Here is a 21,748-nt window from a genome sequence, read left to right as displayed (position 1 = left end):
AAACACTCTATGAAGCTATTTTGCAGATTTAAAACAGTAGCAAAAATTCAGTCCATTAACTACTTCAATACGGTTTATTTTCTTTGGATAACTAATTTCTAGATTAAATTCAAGAGGCTTACTGTATATAAAGCATCATGTGGACCAGCACTTCTCAGAGAACCTGCTCCCTTTGCCATAGAGAGGTGAGGGTCTGCTGCACATTTCATCAAATCAGAAGACAACATATACAATGGCCAGGCCTAAGACCATAAACAGTGAGCCTGCACCATATGTGGGCTCGTTATAGGAGGTTTCCAGCTTATGCAGAAGCCGCAGGGAGATCAGGAGAATAGTGCATGGCTGTGCAGTGAGCATGAGCCCCATTATATCGAATGGGGCTCGAGCATACATACTTTTTGCCTTACGTGGGGGGTGGTGGTGGTTCCAGAACAGATCCCCCATGTAAGGCAAGGGCGGACTGTACAGCCATTAGGGCCAGTTATGGCAACAACCTCCTTCAAACTCTCTTTCAGGTCTACCTATGCCTGACCCACTCAACTGTTCAGAGAAGTGAGTGAAAAACCTTCCCTTACATAGCAAGGTATCTGAAAACCTAATTTGACCTTGATTCGATTAGTCTTCATTATGCCTTCTTTTTCCCCATGGGTCTTAAAATGACAAAACAAATCTAAGGTAGCGTGTGTGGAGAAGTGAGGTGTATCATCCAAAACCCACCAGGGAAAGACATGGAAAAATGGACAGGCTTACCCTTCTGTCTCCAACACTATTGCTAATAATTTCCCCTCCTACTTGTTTCAGCAGGAAAGAAAACACCTACACAGGCACAGCCTAATCCCAGGACTTCAGAGAGGAATAGGGGAACATTAGATACAAGACTGTATCTTTTGACCTATAGCCAATTCTATGCATGATTTTTAAGAACTAAGTCCCTTTGAATATAATGGGACTTTATTTCCTGGTAAATATGTATAGGATGGCAGCCCTGGTTATAAAAAGGGCTTTCATTTTTGGTGCGGCCCTAGGAGTTTTTAAGGAATATTGTTATTTATTTGTCTTTATCATGTATATTGTTACCTGTTTTGGATCCTTGGATAGTAGTGATCACATTACACCAACATTAAAATCACTTCACTGGCTGTCAATTAGTTTCTAGACAAGGTACAAATTGCTGGTTGTTACCTTTAAAGCCCTATATGGTTTGGCTCCAGGTAAACTACAGGTTTATCTTCTCCTGTATAATCTGCTCTGTACACTAAGGTTCTGAGGGACATTTATTTCAATTAGTCAAAACAAAGCTAACAACTGCTACCCAGAAAATATTTTCTTCAGCCACCTCTAGACTGTGGTACTCTAGAGGAAGAGGAGATTCATCAATTAGATATGCTGCTTGTGTTCAGTGCAACAATAAAGATAAGTCTCTTCTGATAGGCCTATCCAGATAATTTTAAAATTATGAGTTTTAAATTAAGAATTTATTGCTTTTAATATGTATTGGTTTTATATGCTCTTTTAAATGATGCTTTTCATAAAAATGATGTTTTAAAACTGGTGTTATGTATTCAGTCTATGACTGCTTTTTAATTTGTTGTTCTCTCCAACAAATATATATAGGTGTAAGTATAGGTATAGGTAAAGGTTTCCCCTTTGATAGAATTGTCAAGTTGTGTCCGAGTGTAGGGGGCGGTGCTCTCCTCCATTAATAAGATAAGGGAGCCAGCACTGTCTGTATTATTATTATTATTATTATTATTATTATTATTATTATTATTAAGATACAATCTCTTCCTATCTGCATATCCTCCCATACACTAGTTGCTGAGTGTTTCAAAAATTATTTTTTTCTTCACCATACATTTATTGCTCATAAAAGAATAAAAAGGCTCACCTTTAGAGTAATATTCTTCAATAAGGTATCCTCTAGCACTGCCTGAAGCTTCCTGTTGATCTCCAGCGAGAGTTCTAATGTGAGCCCACTGTCTGCTGGGTGTGATGTATAGAGTGAGGCCATGATCCCACCACGCCTACTTAAATGCACTTTGTTAAAGTCAGAAGCCTCAGATGACAGGGTGCCAGCCTCTTCCCGTAGAATGTAACTTTGGATTATTCTGAATAAAAGAAAACAGAATAAGGCCGTCAACTTACAATGGTGTCATCAGAGCTCATAGGAATCTGTCTTGTACAGAATGTGATCCCTGGTCCATCCAGTTCATTATTATCTGGACTGAGTGGCAAACAAAACACACTCAGGCAGGCGTCTCCAATCTGTCACCCTCAAGATGAACTGGATTAGAACTTTTGTCCTCTCCCCCTGACACAAACACCAGAATAATGTAGCTTTGAAAATGTTTCTATCGAGACAATGGGAATTTTTAAAACATTCCCTGTTTGGCAGATTATGGCTAATGTCCTTCAGTGCTATAACTCACCCATCCCAATCACTCCTTGCCCAACGTTAAGAGGATTTTAAAGAGCCTCCACTGGCATCAATTAAGACTTTTTAAAAACCTCATTGTTGTGAGAAACTTTCAACAGGATAGAAACTGTACATGAGGTATGCATATTAGGGAATGGGGTCTAGGCAATCATGTCAGGATCCATTTACCAATTCAGGGCAAGGTGTCAGTCCACTTCTAGCATGCAGCCCCCAACCGGCTAGCTCTGAACCAATCCTGCACTTGGGCTGAGAAAAGTCTAACATGTTGGATGTTCCCAAACTCTGCTCTCATTTGTTGATGATGTGTGCCTTCAAGTCATTTTCAGCTTATGGTGGCCCTATCCTAGTTTTCTTGGGAGATTTATTCAGAGAGTTTGTCACTGCCTCTTTGGCTAAGCGAACCTTCATCTTTGGCTCTCTCAGCAAAGATCACCCAGTGGGCTTCTATGACTGAATAATGACTGGAACCCTGGTCTCCATGTCCAACACTAAAAACATGAAAGCACACTGATTCTCATTTGCAAGGGCCAATTGGGAAACTAGGTTAATACCAGCTCTCTGAAAAGATATGGTACACTTTAAAGTATGCCAAAAGCATTCACACAAACATATACATAAAAATATAATGAAAGTAGTTGGCCTCAGTTTGATTTCCTTGTAGCCTAAATCCCTTCATTTTCACAGGGGCTTTCAGAATCCTTTTGCTTATTCCAACTATCCTGAAGACTTAAGCAGCTCACTCTTTAACTGGCTAGTTGTTTCAGTAAAACATTAATTATCCACCTTTTTCCTGACTAAAAACAGATCTTCTCACTCTTTAATTCAGCCCCACATTCCCAACATATCTAGTGCCAAACGAAAGACCTTGGTAAATACAAAACCCCAAGAGGTGGAAAACAAAGTTTTAACTGACCTCACACCAAGTTACAAAAACAGATACATGGATTACGTTTACATCACATTCCAGAAAAAAGAAGGAATAATTTCAGGCCTGCAGTGCCATGTTCCCAAATGTTTAACACGTTAAAATCTTTATAGGGCAATTGTATAACAACAGGTTTGTGTGTTATTAGTTTAGTTATATGAGTGTCTAACTGAGAAGAGCATTTTAATTTGTTCTCAGTATGTACTGACAAACACACCACAAAAGTATCTTGGTAAATTTGTGGCAACTTCACTATCCTGAGTATTCAAACTAAAATAAAAATTCTGGCGTTTGAAAATGATTTCATTTTACATCTTATATAGGCAGCTGCCTATAGCCATCAGTTATTCTTTACACAAGACATCTTGTGCACTTAATTGCAGTAATGTACAGCTACTTGGCAAATTGAAGCAGCTAATACAAGTTAATAGTTCTTTAACAAAAACGAAGAGCTTAGTGTCAAAAATCTGCCAGCAGACTTTAGGAATATTTTCAAGCTTAATGTCTTCGGAGTAGATAATTTGCTAAGAATCAAAAGGTAGCAATTAAAGAGAGCAGCAAATTAGTATTGTATAGCTTTTAAGATTCATTTTCAAAGCATGATATTTTTAACAGCACTTGTGTACAAGAAGAAACACAATTTGTTCTGAATATGTACAGTTTAATCAACATTGCTGTTTTGGTTTAATTCTATGGTAAGCAGAATTATAGTAGGCCCTTCAGATCCATGGGGGTTCTATTCCATCCTGGTCTCCATGGAAAGGAAATAAATGATTATTGTACCCCATATTATTAAATGGCAGAATGAACGCAGACACACTGAAGCATGCACGTTTACATTGCCACCTTTTAATAATATGGGGTGTGATAATTTGGAGTCACTCAGAATTGCAGATCTGGAACCTGCAATTTTGGAGGGCCCCCTTTACTATGCAGAAACATCCTTTTTTTAAAATCAGTGCATATGCATGTGAGATTTAACAAAATCATTGGAAAAAATGTGAGTCCACCTCCACTCTGCTAAACATGAAAAATCTTCAGAGTATTTTGAGTTGTATGCCATTGTCTGTACATCAAGTATGAACCATGTTTATTGCTATAGTGACCATGGTCCTGTCCCCAATACTGTATTAAGTTCAACACTGCAAATATACATACATCTTGCACAGTTCATACTTCAAACTGATAACCACATGTTTTAATTTCTGCACATACTTGGTTTTCTTTCTGATTTCTTCCACAAGATGTTTGATGTGGTCCTCCATGAATTCCATCTTTTCATTTTTCCGAGCATGTGCTTTCTGTAGTCTTACTATTCTCTCAATCAAAATGGTCTTGTCCACTTCTGGGAAATGATCAACTACTGAAGAGCCACTGTTTTCTGGTGATCGATCTTCGTTACTGCTTCGTGCATTAAGAGATCCTGACAGAACAAATGGTTAACATTTTGTTAGAATGCCCAGTTTTAGTCACATTTTCACCTGTCAGTAAGATTTCATCTTCTTCTAATAGGAAAAACTCAGAAATCATCAGATAGTACCAACAGCTTCCCACATAAAGTGCTGGCCACACTGAAGAACTAGTAAAATTCGGGTCATCCTTTTGTCCAAAAGAGAAAAAAGCTGATTGATGTGGTGATAAAAAGTTTTGAACCTCAACCTTACTGCAGAATATGAGGTTTGATAAATTACCAATCTCACAGATGAATGGCAGGTCTCCTCACTAAGTAGGAATTAATGGATTTCTCTGCAGGCTAGAAGTTCTAAAGAAGCAATGAATTTTAAAATAGCAGGCTCAGCATGTGTAAGGTGAAATTATCTTACCCGCTCCCATTTGCACACTGTAGGCATTTGAGGAAGCAATGTTTAAGGTAGCAATTACTTTATTTGCAACCAAGGTGCATTTCTAGATAAAAATTGGCAAGTTATAAATGGTAGACTCAAAATCCCAACAGCTATTCTGAAACTACACAGTAATCCCCCACAACTACATTCAAGATTCAAAACTCTCAAACCACTATCATCATTCAAAGGTATCAGAATAGATTTGTCTGCCCCCCCCTTTTCCAACTGCCTTTATTAGTGAACATATAAAAACAAGTCCCTGCATTGATGTGATGTTTTTTCTACGTATAATGAAGTATGTGTTTTTGCTATTAAGCATTGTAGTTTTCATAATCTTTCCCTTTATATAGGCTAACATGCAACATCATTAAAATTTTTCAAGCTTGTCAAGGAGATAAATAACCATTCATCCTGTCTCTCTTCGGGCTCATTTCATAAGAAATGTCAACATGCATGTGTTCAAATTAAGTATAATCTAGATGAAATGGTAGATAACTTCCAGAAAAGAAAATGATGTCATTAAAATATATTTTAAACAAGTACATGCAAAATGCATTTATTTCATTGGAATGACTGTGGGTTCTTTAAACAATTAACAAGACTAAGAGAACAACCTACCTGATGAGCTGGAACGACTCCCCATACTGCTGACTTCTTTATCATAGTTGCCATTTTCAAGTTGATCCAACTTTCTTCGTGCTATGGAAAGAAAACACATCTTTGATACAAGGCTGATATTTTAACCCCTGGATAGAAAAAACACCATATACATCAAGGTCTGTGAAATGTTAACCTTGTTGAAGTTGCTTGGTGAGGTCTTTAAGATTTGCTGCATGTTTTCGTTTCTGAGTAATTAACTCATCTTTTAATTCTTCAGCCTGGGTGTTTAGATCTGCTAACACTTTCTCTTGAGATGCCAGTTCTGCCTTCAGCACCTGGGCATTGTTTCTGTGAAGCTCCTCTTCCTTCTGTAATTTATTTGCCTAAAATCCCCCAAAAAAGTTATTATAAAGTTATTCATGATGTATAATTTTGCTTCTTCCCTGCTACCAAGTATTTAATATAACTCAAAAAATTAAAAGAATTTAAAAATTGTGAACAAGCTTGAAATTTGTGTATCCTAATCAATTCTATTTGTGGGAATTTTGAAGGAACATTGATCAGTCCTGGAATCTGAGTTTGGAAAAGGTAACTTTTTTGGCTTACAACTCCCAGGATCCCTCAGTCAGCATGGCCATTTGCTCTGCATGGGATAACACATCTGATGAGGGAAGTAGAAAACCTGTTTGTTCCTGTTATTTATGAAAGCACATAAGCTCTTCCAAGTATCTATGAAAGTACAATCAGACCTCCCCATTTGTGGCTTGGATTTTTGTGGTTGTGGTTAATATGTTCTCTACAAATCTTTCAGTCCTTCAGCACAACTCTACCAGAAGCTGGCCATACAGTTGTGCTGGAGGACCTAAAGATTACTAGAGAGAACATTCTTCTAGCCATTTGTAGGTCCTGGTAGATGCTGACCACAATTGAGCTGCAGGGCCTAGAGATTCCTAGGGGCCATTCACATTACCTTTTACACCGGTTTTGAAATCGTTTCTTCCACGTGAAGTTCATATTGGGCCTGATTCTTTCACAATCCATGTCGAGGCTTGCACAAGGAAATGCCCCTTACCCAGGGATATCCTGAATTGGGCTAAAATCCGTCTTTTCTCAAAAGACCCGGGTTCCACGAAATATGAACTTGCCCTCGATCATGATCGGGGCAAATTCAGGGAGGGATTAAGGTCAGAGGGCAGGCAGAGGTCAGAGCATTCCCTCCCCTCATTGGAGGAGGAGGAGGAGGAAAGAGCCGAAGGAAAAAGGGGAATCTGGATGCAAAGGGTGAAGAGGATAAAAGGGGAAATCAGGGTGACTTTTGGGCTGCAAAGGGCTGTCAGAGGGAAGTGGGGGGGAGTGGAGAAAGTGATGGAGGAGGAGGAGGAGGAAGGAGCCATGGGAAGAAGGGAGCCATGGAGGGCATCCTATAATGGAGGAGGAGGAGGAGGATGAAGGAGCCAGGGCAGCTCAGAGGGAGGTGAGGGTCGGAAGGAAGGAGGAGGATTGCCCAGGGAAATAGGGCTGTGCGGCTATGCTGGGGGATGTAGGGAAATGGATGCAGCAGAAGCAGCCTCTTTTGACAATTTATGCACATGATTTTTGGGTGCTTGCTTGTGCTACTTTCATTTCTTCTTGCTCCTGGATGATGATGATGATGATGATTAGTGTTATATGAGGATGCTACAGTCAGAATGCCTGCGCTGCTTTTCCCTTTTATTCCCAACTGATTCCATGGGTCAGTTGGAACTGACAGGTCACTCTCTCTCAGCCTCAGTGGAAGGCAATGGCAAAGCTCCTCTAGGAGGAGGAAAAGGGTCAGTTCAGTTCAGCTCAAAGGCAGGGCACGAATGGAGCTCCCATCAGGCACCTTCCCCCCTTTTTTTATTTTTTAAAATTATTTTTGACAAAATATGTGCATGTTTTTTTTTTCTTGAGGCAGATACATAGATGCATAGAACATGGCTAGCTGCTTGTTCACTTTCCCTTCTATTTGCTGGCTTCCAGCAAAGGGGAAATGTTGCAAATGGGCTAGACTTTTTTTCCTTTGCCAATCAATCTCACAATTCGAATGTTACATTTGTTGCTCTTGTAAATTAGGCAATTGGCAAAATGATACATGCTTTTGCTACTGTCTCTTCAGGGGTAGCCCTGAATTGCTTTTAAAAGCAAAAAAGAATGCATGACAATCGCATCCTTTTCTGGCATTCCCGAGGTGAGGAATTTATTATTATTATTATTATTACATGTGTAAGAGGCATTCTGGGGTGGCAAGGAGTGGGGGATACAGGATACATTAACTTGCATTTTGGGGTTGAAAATGGGGCCAAGGGCAGATCATAACCTGCACTGACCCAAATGCCCACATACACACACAAAAGGGATTTTAAATGTTGACAAAATGTGCGCACTTTGGGGCATTTTGTGCATGGCTCTTTAAAAAAAAGGAGGGAGGGAATCACACTTCCGATGCCCCTGTAAACGTCACCTTTGACGATCACTTGACTGACAGCAGGCGCCTTCAAGTTAAACCCGATAAGGCATTCGGGTAAAAATGCCCCTCAAATCTAGTGGGCACTTCCTAACGGAGAGATTTGGGGGAGGGGCATCCAGATCTACCTAGTTCCACCCACATTAAATGGGCCAGTGGGAATGGGGCCCTAGAGAGGTATTTTCTCAAGTACAAAAAGTAGTGCTTTTTTATTTGCAGTTTTTCCACTTTCACGGGAGTCCTGTGTCCCTAACCCAAGCAAATTAGGAGGGACCGCTGCACTTAAAACTTTCTAATTAGGGATGAATTGAAACAGACAATTTTAAAACAACACCAAAAAAGAAGAATTTAAAACTTTCCATCTCAAATTTAAAATTGCTTAAATTATACATAAAAACAAATTTATAACGAGTCTGAAATTAAGCATAGATTAAACCAGTCTAGGTTTCCTCAGGCACAAAATTCACAGTCAAGGTGCTATCTGCATATGATTACTTGGGACAAGAGCTGTGCCTTGCAATACAATATTCACTCTTCCACACAGCTTATACTACTACAATGTTGTTTAGAAACAAAAATCACTACCTGGTCCTGCTACAGCACCCCTAGTTTATTATACAATCCAGTAGAAAATAGCAGAAGACAAAATGGAAAGCCAAGTCTAGGTTCTAGAATGCAACTGAAATATTAATTACAGAAACATTAATTATTGATAAATTAAGAGTCCTACTTACTAGCTCATCTCTGGCTTGTTTAACAAGCTCCAACTGATTCTGTGACTCTCTCTCGCTGTAGGCGAGTTTATCAAGCTGCACCTGTAAAGAATTTGTTTCTGATTGCAATTGGGCATTCTTAGTGGTCAACTTCTCAGTGAAGACCAATAACTCAGATTCTCTTTTCCGGCTTCCATCAATATCCTTCTGGAAGTCATTAAGCAGATTGTTGAGACTCTCCACTTCTTCCTTCAAAGAGTTAATCTCTTGTCCATCCCTATGAAATTGAATAGGGATGTTTATAGAGAGTTTAAAAAAGGAGTTTAAAAGAAGCCAAGCAAACATCAATTCCCTGATTTAGTTTTACTGAGCCTATAAGCCACTAAGTCAAATGTAATTCACCAAACAAGTACTAGGGGTTGCCAACATTTATCAAGCTCATGGTAGCCTTATTATATCTGGTTGGCAAGCTGAGTTACTTTTGGAACTGTGGCTCTGTTATAGCATTTAAATTGTGGGATATCCATTTACTTGAGCAAAATCAAACTCATTGTAAACTGGAATAAAATCTAGATGGTGAAAATGCAGTTGTCTTTTCATCCTAATGGTGTGACATGATACATGCGAAGATTTATGTCTTCGTGGTATACATTTAAATTTTTCACTTTGAAATGATGCTTCATTTCAGTGTTCACTCTGGTCAAGGGGTTTATTCATTAGTTGCAAACTGGAGGCACTGCAATTGCATATTTCCTAGAAAAAGTCAATGTGGCAGTATTAACTGGAGCTAACTGGTATTTAAGGAGATGTAAATGTTGAGTTGGAGCTTGATAATTATTAAAACATTGCTACATATATAATTATTGGTTGCAACAGATATGGACTATGGTGGAAGTCCTCTGTTTAAACAAGGCTTAACTCTATTAACTATGAAACTTATTAAATATCAAGAAACTAGAGAATATACTTTAAACTATATGTTATGGAAGTGTGATTGAGCTCATATGTTTACATTTCAGCTTCCGATGAGTTAGATTGTTCTGTAGTGTACGAAGCTGTATTGTATAAATAAATCAACTAATTAGATGGAGTCTTACTGCTGCTGATCAATGAAAGCAGCTGTGTAGCTGTTATTATACTGTATGTTCTCAATGTAAAAAAATTATAAATGGGATGCAGGTCATCATACCAGCTACACAACAAGAAAACAAGATGAAGATGTAGAGGAATTATGGGGTAATTGCTGAACAAAGAAGCTGGTAATGGGCAATTTCTTTAAAAATCAAGTAGATGGTGGAAGTTAATAATAGAGAACAAGCTAAAAGATAGTTAAGCACGTAAAATGGAGAGCTAAAGGGGAAAATCTAAACTAGAGAAAGATTTAAAATGTCACACTGATGAATTTGGAGTTGCAAATTCATACTGATTAAAAGAGGGGCAAGGAGAAGGTGATGTATTAACTAATGTTTTCACATGTACCTATATTATTACAGTATGATAGTTAATGCATTTATATCTTAGTGTACCTTTCAAGGAGTTCAAAGCAGCAATCATACTTGCTGTGAAGAATGAGATCAGGGTGGGCAACTGTGGCCCAACAAGCATTCCACACCACTAGCTATGCTGACTAAAGCTGCTGGGAACTACTGTCCAACAACATCCAGAAGGTCTCAAGTTTCCCACATCTGATTTAGAGAAAGATAACGACTTACACTCTTTGGGCTTATCACAATGAAGCCCAATACACTAGCTAGCACACCATGCTGGTAAGAGAACTTCAAGGTATAAAGAGCACAAGTGTTTGGGATTTCTTTTTATAACAGTCTTGGGATGCTCTCAGTTCAGTTTTAAAAAATGGAAACAAACAAAAGATTTAAGCCTAAAGGCTGGATAAAAGTTTAGTAAGAATAAGAATAAATTCAAAAACATTGATAAAATCCACAAACATGATAAAAAGTCCACAGAGTGCTTACCACAATGGAAAAGTTCTCACCTTTAAAAAATTCTATAGCTTGTAACTTATGCCAATTTGTTATACATTCACTGCCATTGTTAGTCTGCAGTAGTTATAACCATAATGTTGTGTTTTCGTGATCAATATACCAAGCTTAAAAATAATACAATATATAAATATACATCTTTTAATGCTAACATTTTGAATGTTTCAACAATGCTAGGCTACTCTAAAAAATAAACTTTTGTCATCTGAAGTTTACGCTCATGTTAAATGCCAAATGACTAATTTCATTGGATCCAAATTGACCCTAGTCTTAGAAATAAACTACAACAAACTGTATCTGCAATTTATTACAGTTACATCATTCAGTTTAGTTTATAATGTGCACATAGCATTGTCCAGACTGTGCATGTTTTTTGGCTGCAGGAATTGTGTAATAGAAAAACAATACTTTTCAGCACTACGTTTTAGATTCAGCATAATCTTACATAAAAACATGAAAATGCAGTCACTGACCTCTGATGTTGATCCTGCAGATGATCTATAATTTTCACTCTGTCTAGCAGATTCTGAAGCTCAGCCTTCTGTCGATTAATTATTTCTCTATATTTTGACAATTCATCTTCTGTTCTCAACCGTTCATCCTCTAGACATTTGACCTAACACCAACAGACATTGTTCAGGTAAATAACATATTAATTCTAACTGGTAGTACTTACTAGCTGTCACAAATCATAAAAATACTGCTCGACTAAAACGGGGTATGAATCACAGAGCCCTCCAGCTCTTGTTGGGCTGCAGTTCTAAGGACCCCTAGTCGGCATGCACAATGGTAAGGAATGCTGGAAATAACATCTGGAGAGGTACATGATTCCTGCCTCTTAGATAGATGGACAAAATAGCTACAGTAGAGTCTCGATTATCTGACATAAACGGGCTGACTGATAGTCGGATAACCAAAAATGTCAGATAATCCAGATTCCCCCCTCCCCTCCCTCATTCCCTCCCCATCTCCTTCCCTCCCTCCTTCCCTGCTTACTTCCTGCTTCCTCCACGGCGGCAGCAGTTTCTGCCCCGGCTTGGCTGCGGGGGGCAGATTCTGCCAGGGCTGAGAGGGCCGACTTCAAGTTGCCAAGGAGAGGACTGGGCCAAGCACCCATTCCTCTCCTTGGCGGACTGGTTTCCCTCAGCCTGAATGGGGCTCCGCGGACTCCCTTTGGGCCTCCTTAGCAGCTTGAAGTCAGCCCTCTCAGCCCCGGCAGACTCTGCCCCCTGCAGCCAAGCCAGGGCAGAAGCTAGTTGGGGGGGGCCTGGTGGCACTCGCTGCCGCCGCCCACTTGGGGGCGCGTCTGGGGGGTGCAGAAAGGCCCCCAGCCACCACCAGCCAAAATTATCCAACATCAGATAATCTGGAATGTCGGGTAACTGAGACTACTGTATTCCTTAACCTATTTTCTCATTTCACTTGAAACCCTTCTCTAGCTCTACCAACTGGTCATTTTCAGACATAACACAAACATTTAGTTACTAAAACACAGGTTAACATGAATGCCACAGTGCCCTTTCTTCCTCTTGTATTGCTGGTTGGAGTTAAAAAGTCTGTGTTCCTGTTTCACAATGATCAGTTTGCATTGCTTAGTTATCCAAACCCAGCAAAGTATGCTAAACTTAACTATGGTTAGCAGAAAGAAGCCAGCATCAAACTACATCTTTCTACAACTGCGTAGTGAGGATTAAAAGATAAAGGTAAAGGTAAACCCTTGACATGATTGTCTAGTCGTAACCAACTATAGGGGCCGGTACTCATCTCTGTTATTAAACCAAAGAGCCAGCATTGTCTGAAGATGACTCCAGTGGTCATGTGGCCAGCATGACTGCACCAAATACTGTTACCTTCCCACCAAAGTGGTACCTATTTATCTCCTTGCATTTGCATGCTTTCTAACTGTCTGGTTGGCAGAAGCTGGAACTAGTGACAGGAGCTCACCCCATTGTGTGGCACTTGGGCCTTGAACTGCCAACCTTCTGATTTTCCAGTTATCAGAACTGGCAATCTTACCCACTAAGCCGTCACATCCCCAGTGAAGATTAACCATGGTGTAAAGATACAGATGTAATGTTCAACTGTGGTTAATCTAAAACAGAAGCAGACCATTTCAATCTCCTTTAGCCATACCAAAATATGAACAGGAAGGGAGAATTCCATATCATCGTTTCATAAATGCTTTAGATGCTAAACTTTGGAGATGAAGTATTAACCAATGGACTTTTATAGACCAAATAATCAGATGTGAAAAAAGTATGATGATCATCTAGCTAGACAAATTACAGAATTTAATGGTCTTTTATTTTCTTGCATTTCATTCTTCTTCCTCACCTTTGTCCTCAGTGTTCGCAGCTCATCCATACCCTCCTTAAATGTTCGCTTCACATCTTCAAGTTCTTTTATTTTGGCATGATGTATCTGTGAAAGTGACAAAGAAAAATTCTGAATAAGAGCTGAGAAAAATGGGATCCATTTCCTTCATTCTAAATGACAGTTATAATTTGGAACACCTTTTCCCCCCAGAATGATTCATGCATAGTGAAGTGCAATGAATGAAGTAATGTTTTACCTCTAGATGATCAGATTGCTCCTGCAAGTGTTTCTCCAGTTCTCCTTTTGTAAGTCGGAGTTTTACATCCAATTCATTGGATTTAATTTCTTCAGACTCCTTAATAGCATTGCAGGGGGGGAAAAGGGGGGGGGGGAGAGAAAAGAGAAAGTGAATACAAATGTAATTCTCACACCAAGAAAGAAATTTTAAAATGTACATACTCTGCTGTATGGGGAGAGTTACTGATGTAATATCTTCTGTTGGACTGGAACTGAAAACTGCTTGCCTGAGAGGGGCATCTTGACCATGAATGAATGATACCACATGCCACATCAAAAAAGAATCTCAGGCACAGATTAGCCAACATGCTTCAGCTCTAGCACTATGTGTATCATTATGCTCTGGTTGTATGGTCTCCAAAGAAGTGCAAAGTTGTGTACATTCAGAAATACTAGAATATCCTTCTACTGGTGATTATGAGTGCAGAACATGTGAATAAAAGAAAAGAAAATAGCAAGCCACAAACCATACCAGAGAATTGTCTATATGAAGAACATCCCAGTTGAATGCATTTTGAAAAATAATGGTGTTGCTTCTGATAAGTGGCTGTGAGATAACAGCAGTTTGCAAGGGGAAAAGAAAACCTATATATAAATTGAACAAAAGTTGATTTTGTTTAATGAGACATTATACTTACCTGATATGTTTTTATTATTTCTTGGCAGTTCCTTCGTATCTGGTCAGCTTCTTCTTTTGCTTGAGTCAACTTTGTTGTTGCCTCTTTAAGCCGATCTTTGGTTTCCTGGAAAATAATAATTTTGCAATAACCAAAACAAACAACCATGCCTACCATGCTGAAGAAAATAACAACTTAATTACTAAAACCTAAACAGATTTGTACTGAAGAAAAGCAATAGAATTATGGCCGGTGCTGACATTTTATGAATTAAATGCAAAGGTTCAGTCTTTTGAAAACAAAGAAAGAGTGGAATTCTACACACACATGTGACAGAAAATCCCAGCCAATTCAGACTGACCTATTTTAGCATAAACATATGAAAGAGTGGTTATACTGCCATCTCATTTATATTACCATTGTGTTAACTGACTTGCCCACATGTAGACCTGGAAACTTGAAAAAAATCTGATATAAAAAGCAGCCAACTGAATCCAGCACTACAAACTAAAATAAAAGAGAGGCACAGGAGCTATAGTGACATACCTCTCTGTAAGATTCCTATACCAACCTTGTGTAAATCCATTTCAGCCTTCAATTTGTTTTGGGCCCATTTTACTTTGATCACGTGAGAGTTTATTTCTTCTTTCAATTTTTCTATTTCTCTTGACATTCTGGTAGCTTCACCTTCCTTTAAAATAGTAACTTTATGTTAGACTTGAAATTAAGCCTTCAGATTGATAAAATAGGTAATTGGAGATACTTTTTATAGGCAGTTGGAGTTAAGTGAGGACACATATATAAGGAACTGACTGAAGTGGAACATACAGTATTTGAGACTTTCCTGGTTCTGGACATCTCTGCCTCCCTGTATCTGTATGGCTGCTAAGAAAAAAAACCTCTTATTTGTAGAAAGCCTTTGAACATCTCCCTTGCAATCAAATGTGAACATGGACAATGTAGTGCTAATACACTATAGCTTAAGCCAGCAGTAAATTCAAAATGCATCGGTTTTGAATTCTTACAGCACTTCTATTTCTATACATCAATCCTTTCTGGTTATCTCTGGTGGTTTACCTTATTGTTTCTTCCTCCCACCTTTTCCACTTCTCTCCCCTCTCCTGCCCATATTTTTCTCTTTCACTTCCTCAATTTTTTTCCTGTGGTTTGAATCACTTGAGAGGAAAGCACCATCCTAGATTTGTCCTGCATTCTAAATATTAACCTTCAAAACGATTAACTTTTATTTTTAAAAAATAAAATATAGAAAATAGAGGACACAAGAGGTTCGTAACACAAATGAGTGTCTGAACTAGCTTTATACATTGCAAAGCAACTGAAGAAAGAAACACTGTAAATCTCATGTATGAAAATGCTTTTAGATGAGTATCTCAATACCAAGAAATACCTTTAAAAACCACATGGGGGCAGCAAAATCTTTACAGTATTGAGAAAGTAAACTCATTCCCTAAAGCTGTGCTTCTTAGCTTTTTTTCTTTACCAGGGATCCCCTTTAAATAAATTTTGTTGCTGTGGACCCCCAAGACTTAACTCAAGACTTAAAACCCTACTAATAGTAACAACAAAACAGTACCTAACATTAATGTTAATGAATCATTAACAATTACACCATCCATTAAACCAGTGCTTCTCAATTATTTTCTGTCATGCCCCCCCTAGGAAGAAGAAAACATTTCGCGCCCCCCCCGCACGACTGTAAATAGTATCATGTCCCACTCACAAGCACGCTTAGCATTTGAAACAGAACAGGCAGCCTCTTGTGCCAGCAAACTACATGTCCCACTCACAAGCACGCTTAGTATTTGAAACAGAACAGGCAGCCTCTTGTGCCGGCAAACTACGTCCCACTCACAAGCACGCTTAGCATTTGAAACAGAACAGGCATTCTCCTGGAGGGTTTCCCACAGGGTTACCATAAGCCAGAAATTCTGACATACTCCAGCTCCCAGAATTCCATAGCCTTGAGACATAGAAGAGTCGGGCTTTGAGTTCTGGTCCCCACAACACACTCCAGCTCCCAGAATTCCATAGCCTTGAGTCAGAAAAGATTTAAAGCATTGCCAGCCAAACTGGGTTACTTCTCCAATGTGGATGCAGCGTGATGGGCTCCCTCCTGGGCTCCCTTTTGCCTCCCCCTCAGCCCCCCCCCCCATGGCCCCCACAAGTCCTGCCTTCCCTCTTGTTGGGAAATGCAGGCCTGGCCAAGGGGGGAGTTGGGCACACAACAACAACAACAACAACAACAACAACAGAGGAGGAGGGGGAGGGGGAGAAAAAAGAAGGGAAAGGAGAAAGAAGAAAAGGATAAGAAAGAAGAAGAATAGGAAAAAAGATAAAAAGAAGAGGAGGAGGAGGGGAAAGAGGAAGAGAAAGAGGGGAAGAAAAATAGGAGGAAGAGGAGGGGGAAGAGAAAGAGGGGAGGAAAAAGAATAAGAGGAGGAGGAGGGAAAGAGGAAGAGAAACAGGGGGGGAAAAGAGGAAGCAGCTTGCCTGCAATTTGCAAAGCCCTCTCCAGGCTCCAGCCTTGGGCCCGAGGCGCGAGGCTCGAAAGAGAGGAAGCTCCTCCTCTTCAGGCTGGCTGGCCAATGGGGAAGACTGGAGCTGGGGCAGGCTCCTGCAGCAGGAGCAGGCTGTCCAGCCATTGGCCAGGCAGCCTGAACAGCAAGAACCTCGCGCCCCCCCTTTATGGAGCCTCGCGCCCCCCCCCTGGGGGGCACGCCCCACTATTTGAGAAACACTGCATTAAACCTTTTCTCAGTGATGCCAAAGTGGGAGGGAAGACTTTTCTCCTGCTTCTTCCCACCAATTTGCAGCTAGAGCGGATTGAACAGCAAAGCACAGGTCCTGCCAGCCAGGTTTTGCCTTGGACCTTTTCACATGGCAACTACTCTCCGGGGAGGACATGGACTGAACGACAGTGGAGCCACCACATGGTTGGAGACAAGGCAAAATGTGGCTGCATGCTGCTGTTCAATCAGCTCTGAGGCTTGAATGGGTTGAACTCAGCTCCCCAGAACTGGAGAACATGATGTACAGTCCAAAAAGGGATTTGTGCACATGGAAGTCACTAACAGTACTCCCCAGAAGCAGATGATCATGAAGCACTTTCCAAAAAGGACATCCTGGGTATTTTTTTTTTCATCCTGGGTAACAAGTTCCACTGGTAACTAGGCTTCCATCCCTTTTCCAAAAACAGAAACACCCCAGGTGTTTATATGGTTATACAGCCAGATCTGGAATTATATGGCCTGTTTTTCTCATTTATACTGTCTGCTAGAATGCTCTTCTTCATACACTCACTCATCACACATTATAAACCACAACATTTAGATGAAAAAGAAGCAGTTATTTGAGGGTTTTTAAAAAATCAGTTACTGGAATTTAAGCAAATGGTAGGACAATACAGTTACTAAAAATAAATCAAGACAAGTGACATACCTTGGATTCAAAGAGCTGGTGCAGCCTTGCTTTTTCCTGAGAGAGCTGTTTGATTTTGTTTGTGTGCTTTTCAGTTTCTTTATTTGCATCTCGCAATTTTCTTTCAAGCACTTCTTTTTCCTTTCGGAGGTCTAAGGATTCCTTTTCTCCTCTAACATACTTCATTACCATGGCTTCCTTTTCTTGGCGGGCTTCATCACATTTCTTGTTTGCCTTAGAATATCAAATAATACAAGTTTAATTTTGCTAAAAAGTGTGAATATACATTTTCCCCACCACTCCAAAGTGTTCATAAGAATACTTATGGAATTAAAATTCACGCCTGAATACTCAGCTTTCTAAAGATAAAATATTAAAATATAACTTAACTTAGGGTTTCCATTTCTTTCAACATTGCCTTTTGTAAAATCAGACTAGATAAAATAAACATGTTGCCCTACAGAGCAATTTATACTCTAAAAATAAATACAACATGAAGAAAAAAAGCAAGAGGACTATACCAACAATGAGCTGGGTCACACGTAACATTAAATCTCTCAAATTTTGGAGAGTCAGCATGGTATAATGGTCTGAATGTTGGACTAGGACCCTACAGACCAGGGTTTGAATCCCTGCTCAGCCATGGAAACCCACTGGGTGACCTTGGACAAGGCAAAGGCAAACCCCCTCTGAAGAAATCTTGCCGAGAAAACCCCATGATAGATTCACCTTAGTGTTGCGATAGGTTGGAAAATGACTTGAAGGCACACAACAACAAGTCCTCAAGTTTTGATCCTACAGGTGTTTTGGTCAGTTGTTTAACAGCTGCCCGACAAAGATAGCCTTTGAACGTTGCTGCTCAGATAAAGTGTATTAAGTCATGTACCTGAATTAATTTAGAGTAAATCACTGTCTTTGAAATGTAAAAAAAAAGCCCCACCCAGAATGGCCAATGGTCTGGAATTATGAGAGCTAAAGTAAAAAACCTCTAGCATGCCAAAGATTGAGAATCATTACATTAAACCATAGTTTAATATTGCAAGAATCAGCAGTAGTTTCAGTTTTATGTACAGTGTGCTCGCATCATACGTGAGCGTGATATACACAGCTTTCAGGATACGCTGAAAGTCGCACCAGAAAAAGTCATTGCGCACCCCAGAAGAAGTAATGGGGATCAGCTGCGTGCATAGACAGGTGCCCCATTATTTTTAATGGGGCTCCAGCATATGCGGGATTTCCCTTATGTGGGGGGGGGGAGTCCAGAACGGATCCCCATGTAAGGGAAGGGACCACTGAACTCCTCCACATCCAGCATCAATACAGCACATTTTAAAACTTTTGCATATGTTTTTAATTAACATGGCTTTTTGCATCACTACACTGACAAATTATGGCTAGTCATAACTATGATTTTTAAAACAAACCAACTTCCAACCTTATGAAACAATGCTGGCCTATTAAGATATGTTTATGGTATAAACCATACGCTCAGTGTAATGTAAAACAGAGGTGGAAGCTTCCTTTCTCCCTCTTGGGGCCATGTAGAAAGAGTTCCAGTTATCCATGGCAGCTTGTCCTCCTAGAACTAAACCAACCTTTCATTCCAACTCTCCCAATGTATTACAATGTTGTTATATCTGTATTATTTCCCTCTTAATGACCTTAGAGTACAAGTGGGCAACCCCACCACCTCCTCTGGGCTACACCCCCATGCCAGCAAGCCCAAATACCTAAATTTTCTTGGTCTCATGCAAACTGACAGGAATTGATGCCACATCACTTCCAGTAAACATTTTGAGAGGTACTTCAGAGAAAGACAGATATATTTGGGATATTGTATGGGGTTCTGGAATGCCTATAGGACAGACTGGGGTTATTTTTGTACGTTTTCACATGTTTGGGAGGCATGCTGTGTAGTTTTAGGGCAAAAATTGCCTTTAAAATTGCACTTTTTTTTAAAAAAAGTGAAGGGCTGAGGTGGACATTTTGGTAACTTCAAGAATACCGTGCACCTACAGCCCACACTTTTTCCCCACTCATGCCTTAGAGCAAGCTAGATTTCTCATTCACTCTTGAAGTGAATCTCTGCTAACTAGATAAGACAAATATTTTACTGGTCTCCCTAAAGCTGAATGGGGTACATTAATGTTGTGTTTAATAAAGACTGTCATTCCAGTTTTAGTCTTTAGCCCTTGCATTACAAAATGATTTTTTTAACATTTTAAAGACAGTGATTTACTTTAAGTATTAGTTAATTCAGGTACATGACTTAATACACTTTATCTGAGCAGCAACATTCAAAGGCTATCTTTGTGGGGCAGCTGTTAAACACCTGACCAAATGAAAACAGTATTTATTGTATTAGACACAGAATCTTTCCCTCCTGTCTCTCGCCAAAAGAACATTTTGCAAGAAATGCAAAGCCTCTGAGAGATAGAGCATTTGCTCCAAGGCAAGCCAACTACATATAGATGACATGCAATGGAATCTTGTAGCACCTTTGAGACTGAGTGAAAGACGTTGTAAGCTTTTGTAGACTTTGGTGCTGGATAGACAGGCGTTTGAGGTGCCCTCGTCACATGCCAAGGGCTGCCTGGTGGGCAGAGCACCCATATGTCCGGCAGCCCTCGCATGTGATGAGGGCGCCACAGCTGTAGTGCGCCTGCCGGACGCGTTATGGTTACGTCACAGCTGCGATGCAACCGCCTCGTCTCTGGCGCTTTTGTGTGCCACAAAGAGGAGCCGTCTTTTTGGGCTCTTTTTTTCCTGCACAGCAGCACCGCGCAATTTGTATGCTGCAGTGCTCCTGTGTAGGAAAGAGAGGCACTGAGGAGGTGCCTCTTTTTGGCGGTATGCATCCCACCTTAGTCTACTTCCTCTGATGCTTGAAGTCATATAGAACATATAGACTATGTATCGCCATAGATTTTCCAACCACGACATATGTAAATATACTGCTTGGGTAATTACAGATCCAGGCTTTTTATAATCTGCTACACTAGGGAAAAATGAAATTTATTTTACATAGTTGTTTCTTCTTTCTAATCACAACTTCTCTTCAAAGTGCTCAAGGTGTGATTCTCAACATGATTTTCTACACTTTTTATCCTTCCAATAATCCAGTGAGAGGTTAGGCTGAGCTAAGAGGGTAAGACTGACCCAAAACATGCACTGATCTGCATTTTAACTGGTAAATTGGAACCTAACCCTCCCCAGTTCTTAATCAATACTTTTACCACTACATCATGTGGGTTCCTTATAGGAATTCCTAGCATCCACCCACACTCTATTTGTCCATGACAACAGGTGTTCAACATCCAGTTAACTCTATGTCCATATTACGTTCATATTGAGCCTAAAGAAAAAACACTCCATTGGCATAAGGCTTGAAATTAAAATGTTTAAATCTCTTTGAACTCACCTGATCTGTACGAAAGGCCATCTCTTTGTGCAATTGTTGTATAGCATTTTTTGCAGCAGCATCTTGGGATATAAGTTTATCTTTAGCAGCTTTAACTTCTTTTTGGAGGTCCTCTATTCTGACCTCAAACTGCAAGAAGAACAGCAAGAAAGAATACAGCAGTCATGGCATGTATTTGGCCCCAAATTAGAGAGCTTAAAAACTATAACACATTAACGGTTCTTGCATTCATAAAACCTGGAGTAAACTTATACATCAGATCTTGAAGGCTGAATCCCAAAGGTCCAACAGATATGGCTAACAGAATAATATGCTGCTGTTTCTGCTGTAGCATCAAATCAAGATAGATTTCCAGCTTGGTTTTTGTGCAATCCAAGGAAGGTCCAGCAAAATATTCATAATTTCATTTCTATTTCCTGTTGGTAAAGTAAAACATTCTACAGCAACTTAATATGATGTTCTATCTGAAAGGGAACTAAAATATTTAATGAGAGAAGTTATACTACTAGTAATACAACATTATTATTATTGTTGTTGTTGTTACTATTGTAATAATCCATTGCTATTGCTATAATATTGCTATTATAACAATACTAATAATAGGATTATTATTATTATTATTATTATTATTATTATTATTATTATTATTATTACT

The 21,748-nt window shown here is 39.6% G+C and overlaps 1 protein-coding gene across 3 annotated transcripts in view; it reads right to left on the bottom strand.

Annotated features, from left to right (window-relative positions):
- Positions 1-21,748, bottom strand: part of CCDC186 (coiled-coil domain containing 186) — a 51,325-nt gene that overhangs the window by 6,040 nt on the left and 23,537 nt on the right. For all 3 annotated transcript variants that reach the window (XM_042456787.1, XM_042456789.1, XM_042456788.1), the window contains 12 exons: positions 21,094-21,222; positions 17,694-17,906; positions 14,806-14,925; positions 14,256-14,360; positions 13,577-13,675; positions 13,339-13,425; positions 11,478-11,620; positions 9,026-9,281; positions 6,000-6,189; positions 5,825-5,905; positions 4,578-4,785; positions 1,889-2,108 (listed from right to left, as the gene is read on the bottom strand). In XM_042456787.1, the coding sequence (XP_042312721.1) occupies positions 1,889-2,108; positions 4,578-4,785; positions 5,825-5,905; positions 6,000-6,189; positions 9,026-9,281; positions 11,478-11,620; positions 13,339-13,425; positions 13,577-13,675; positions 14,256-14,360; positions 14,806-14,925; positions 17,694-17,906; positions 21,094-21,222 (1,851 nt within the window). The remainder of the gene's footprint in view (positions 1-1,888; positions 2,109-4,577; positions 4,786-5,824; positions 5,906-5,999; positions 6,190-9,025; positions 9,282-11,477; positions 11,621-13,338; positions 13,426-13,576; positions 13,676-14,255; positions 14,361-14,805; positions 14,926-17,693; positions 17,907-21,093; positions 21,223-21,748) is intronic.

Source organism: Sceloporus undulatus, chromosome 3 (assembly GCF_019175285.1).
Source record: "Sceloporus undulatus isolate JIND9_A2432 ecotype Alabama chromosome 3, SceUnd_v1.1, whole genome shotgun sequence".
Lineage (NCBI taxonomy): Eukaryota > Metazoa > Chordata > Lepidosauria > Squamata > Phrynosomatidae > Sceloporus > Sceloporus undulatus.
The sequence above is the reverse complement of the archived record's forward strand: the minus strand, read 5'-3'. Positions and strand labels throughout refer to the sequence as shown.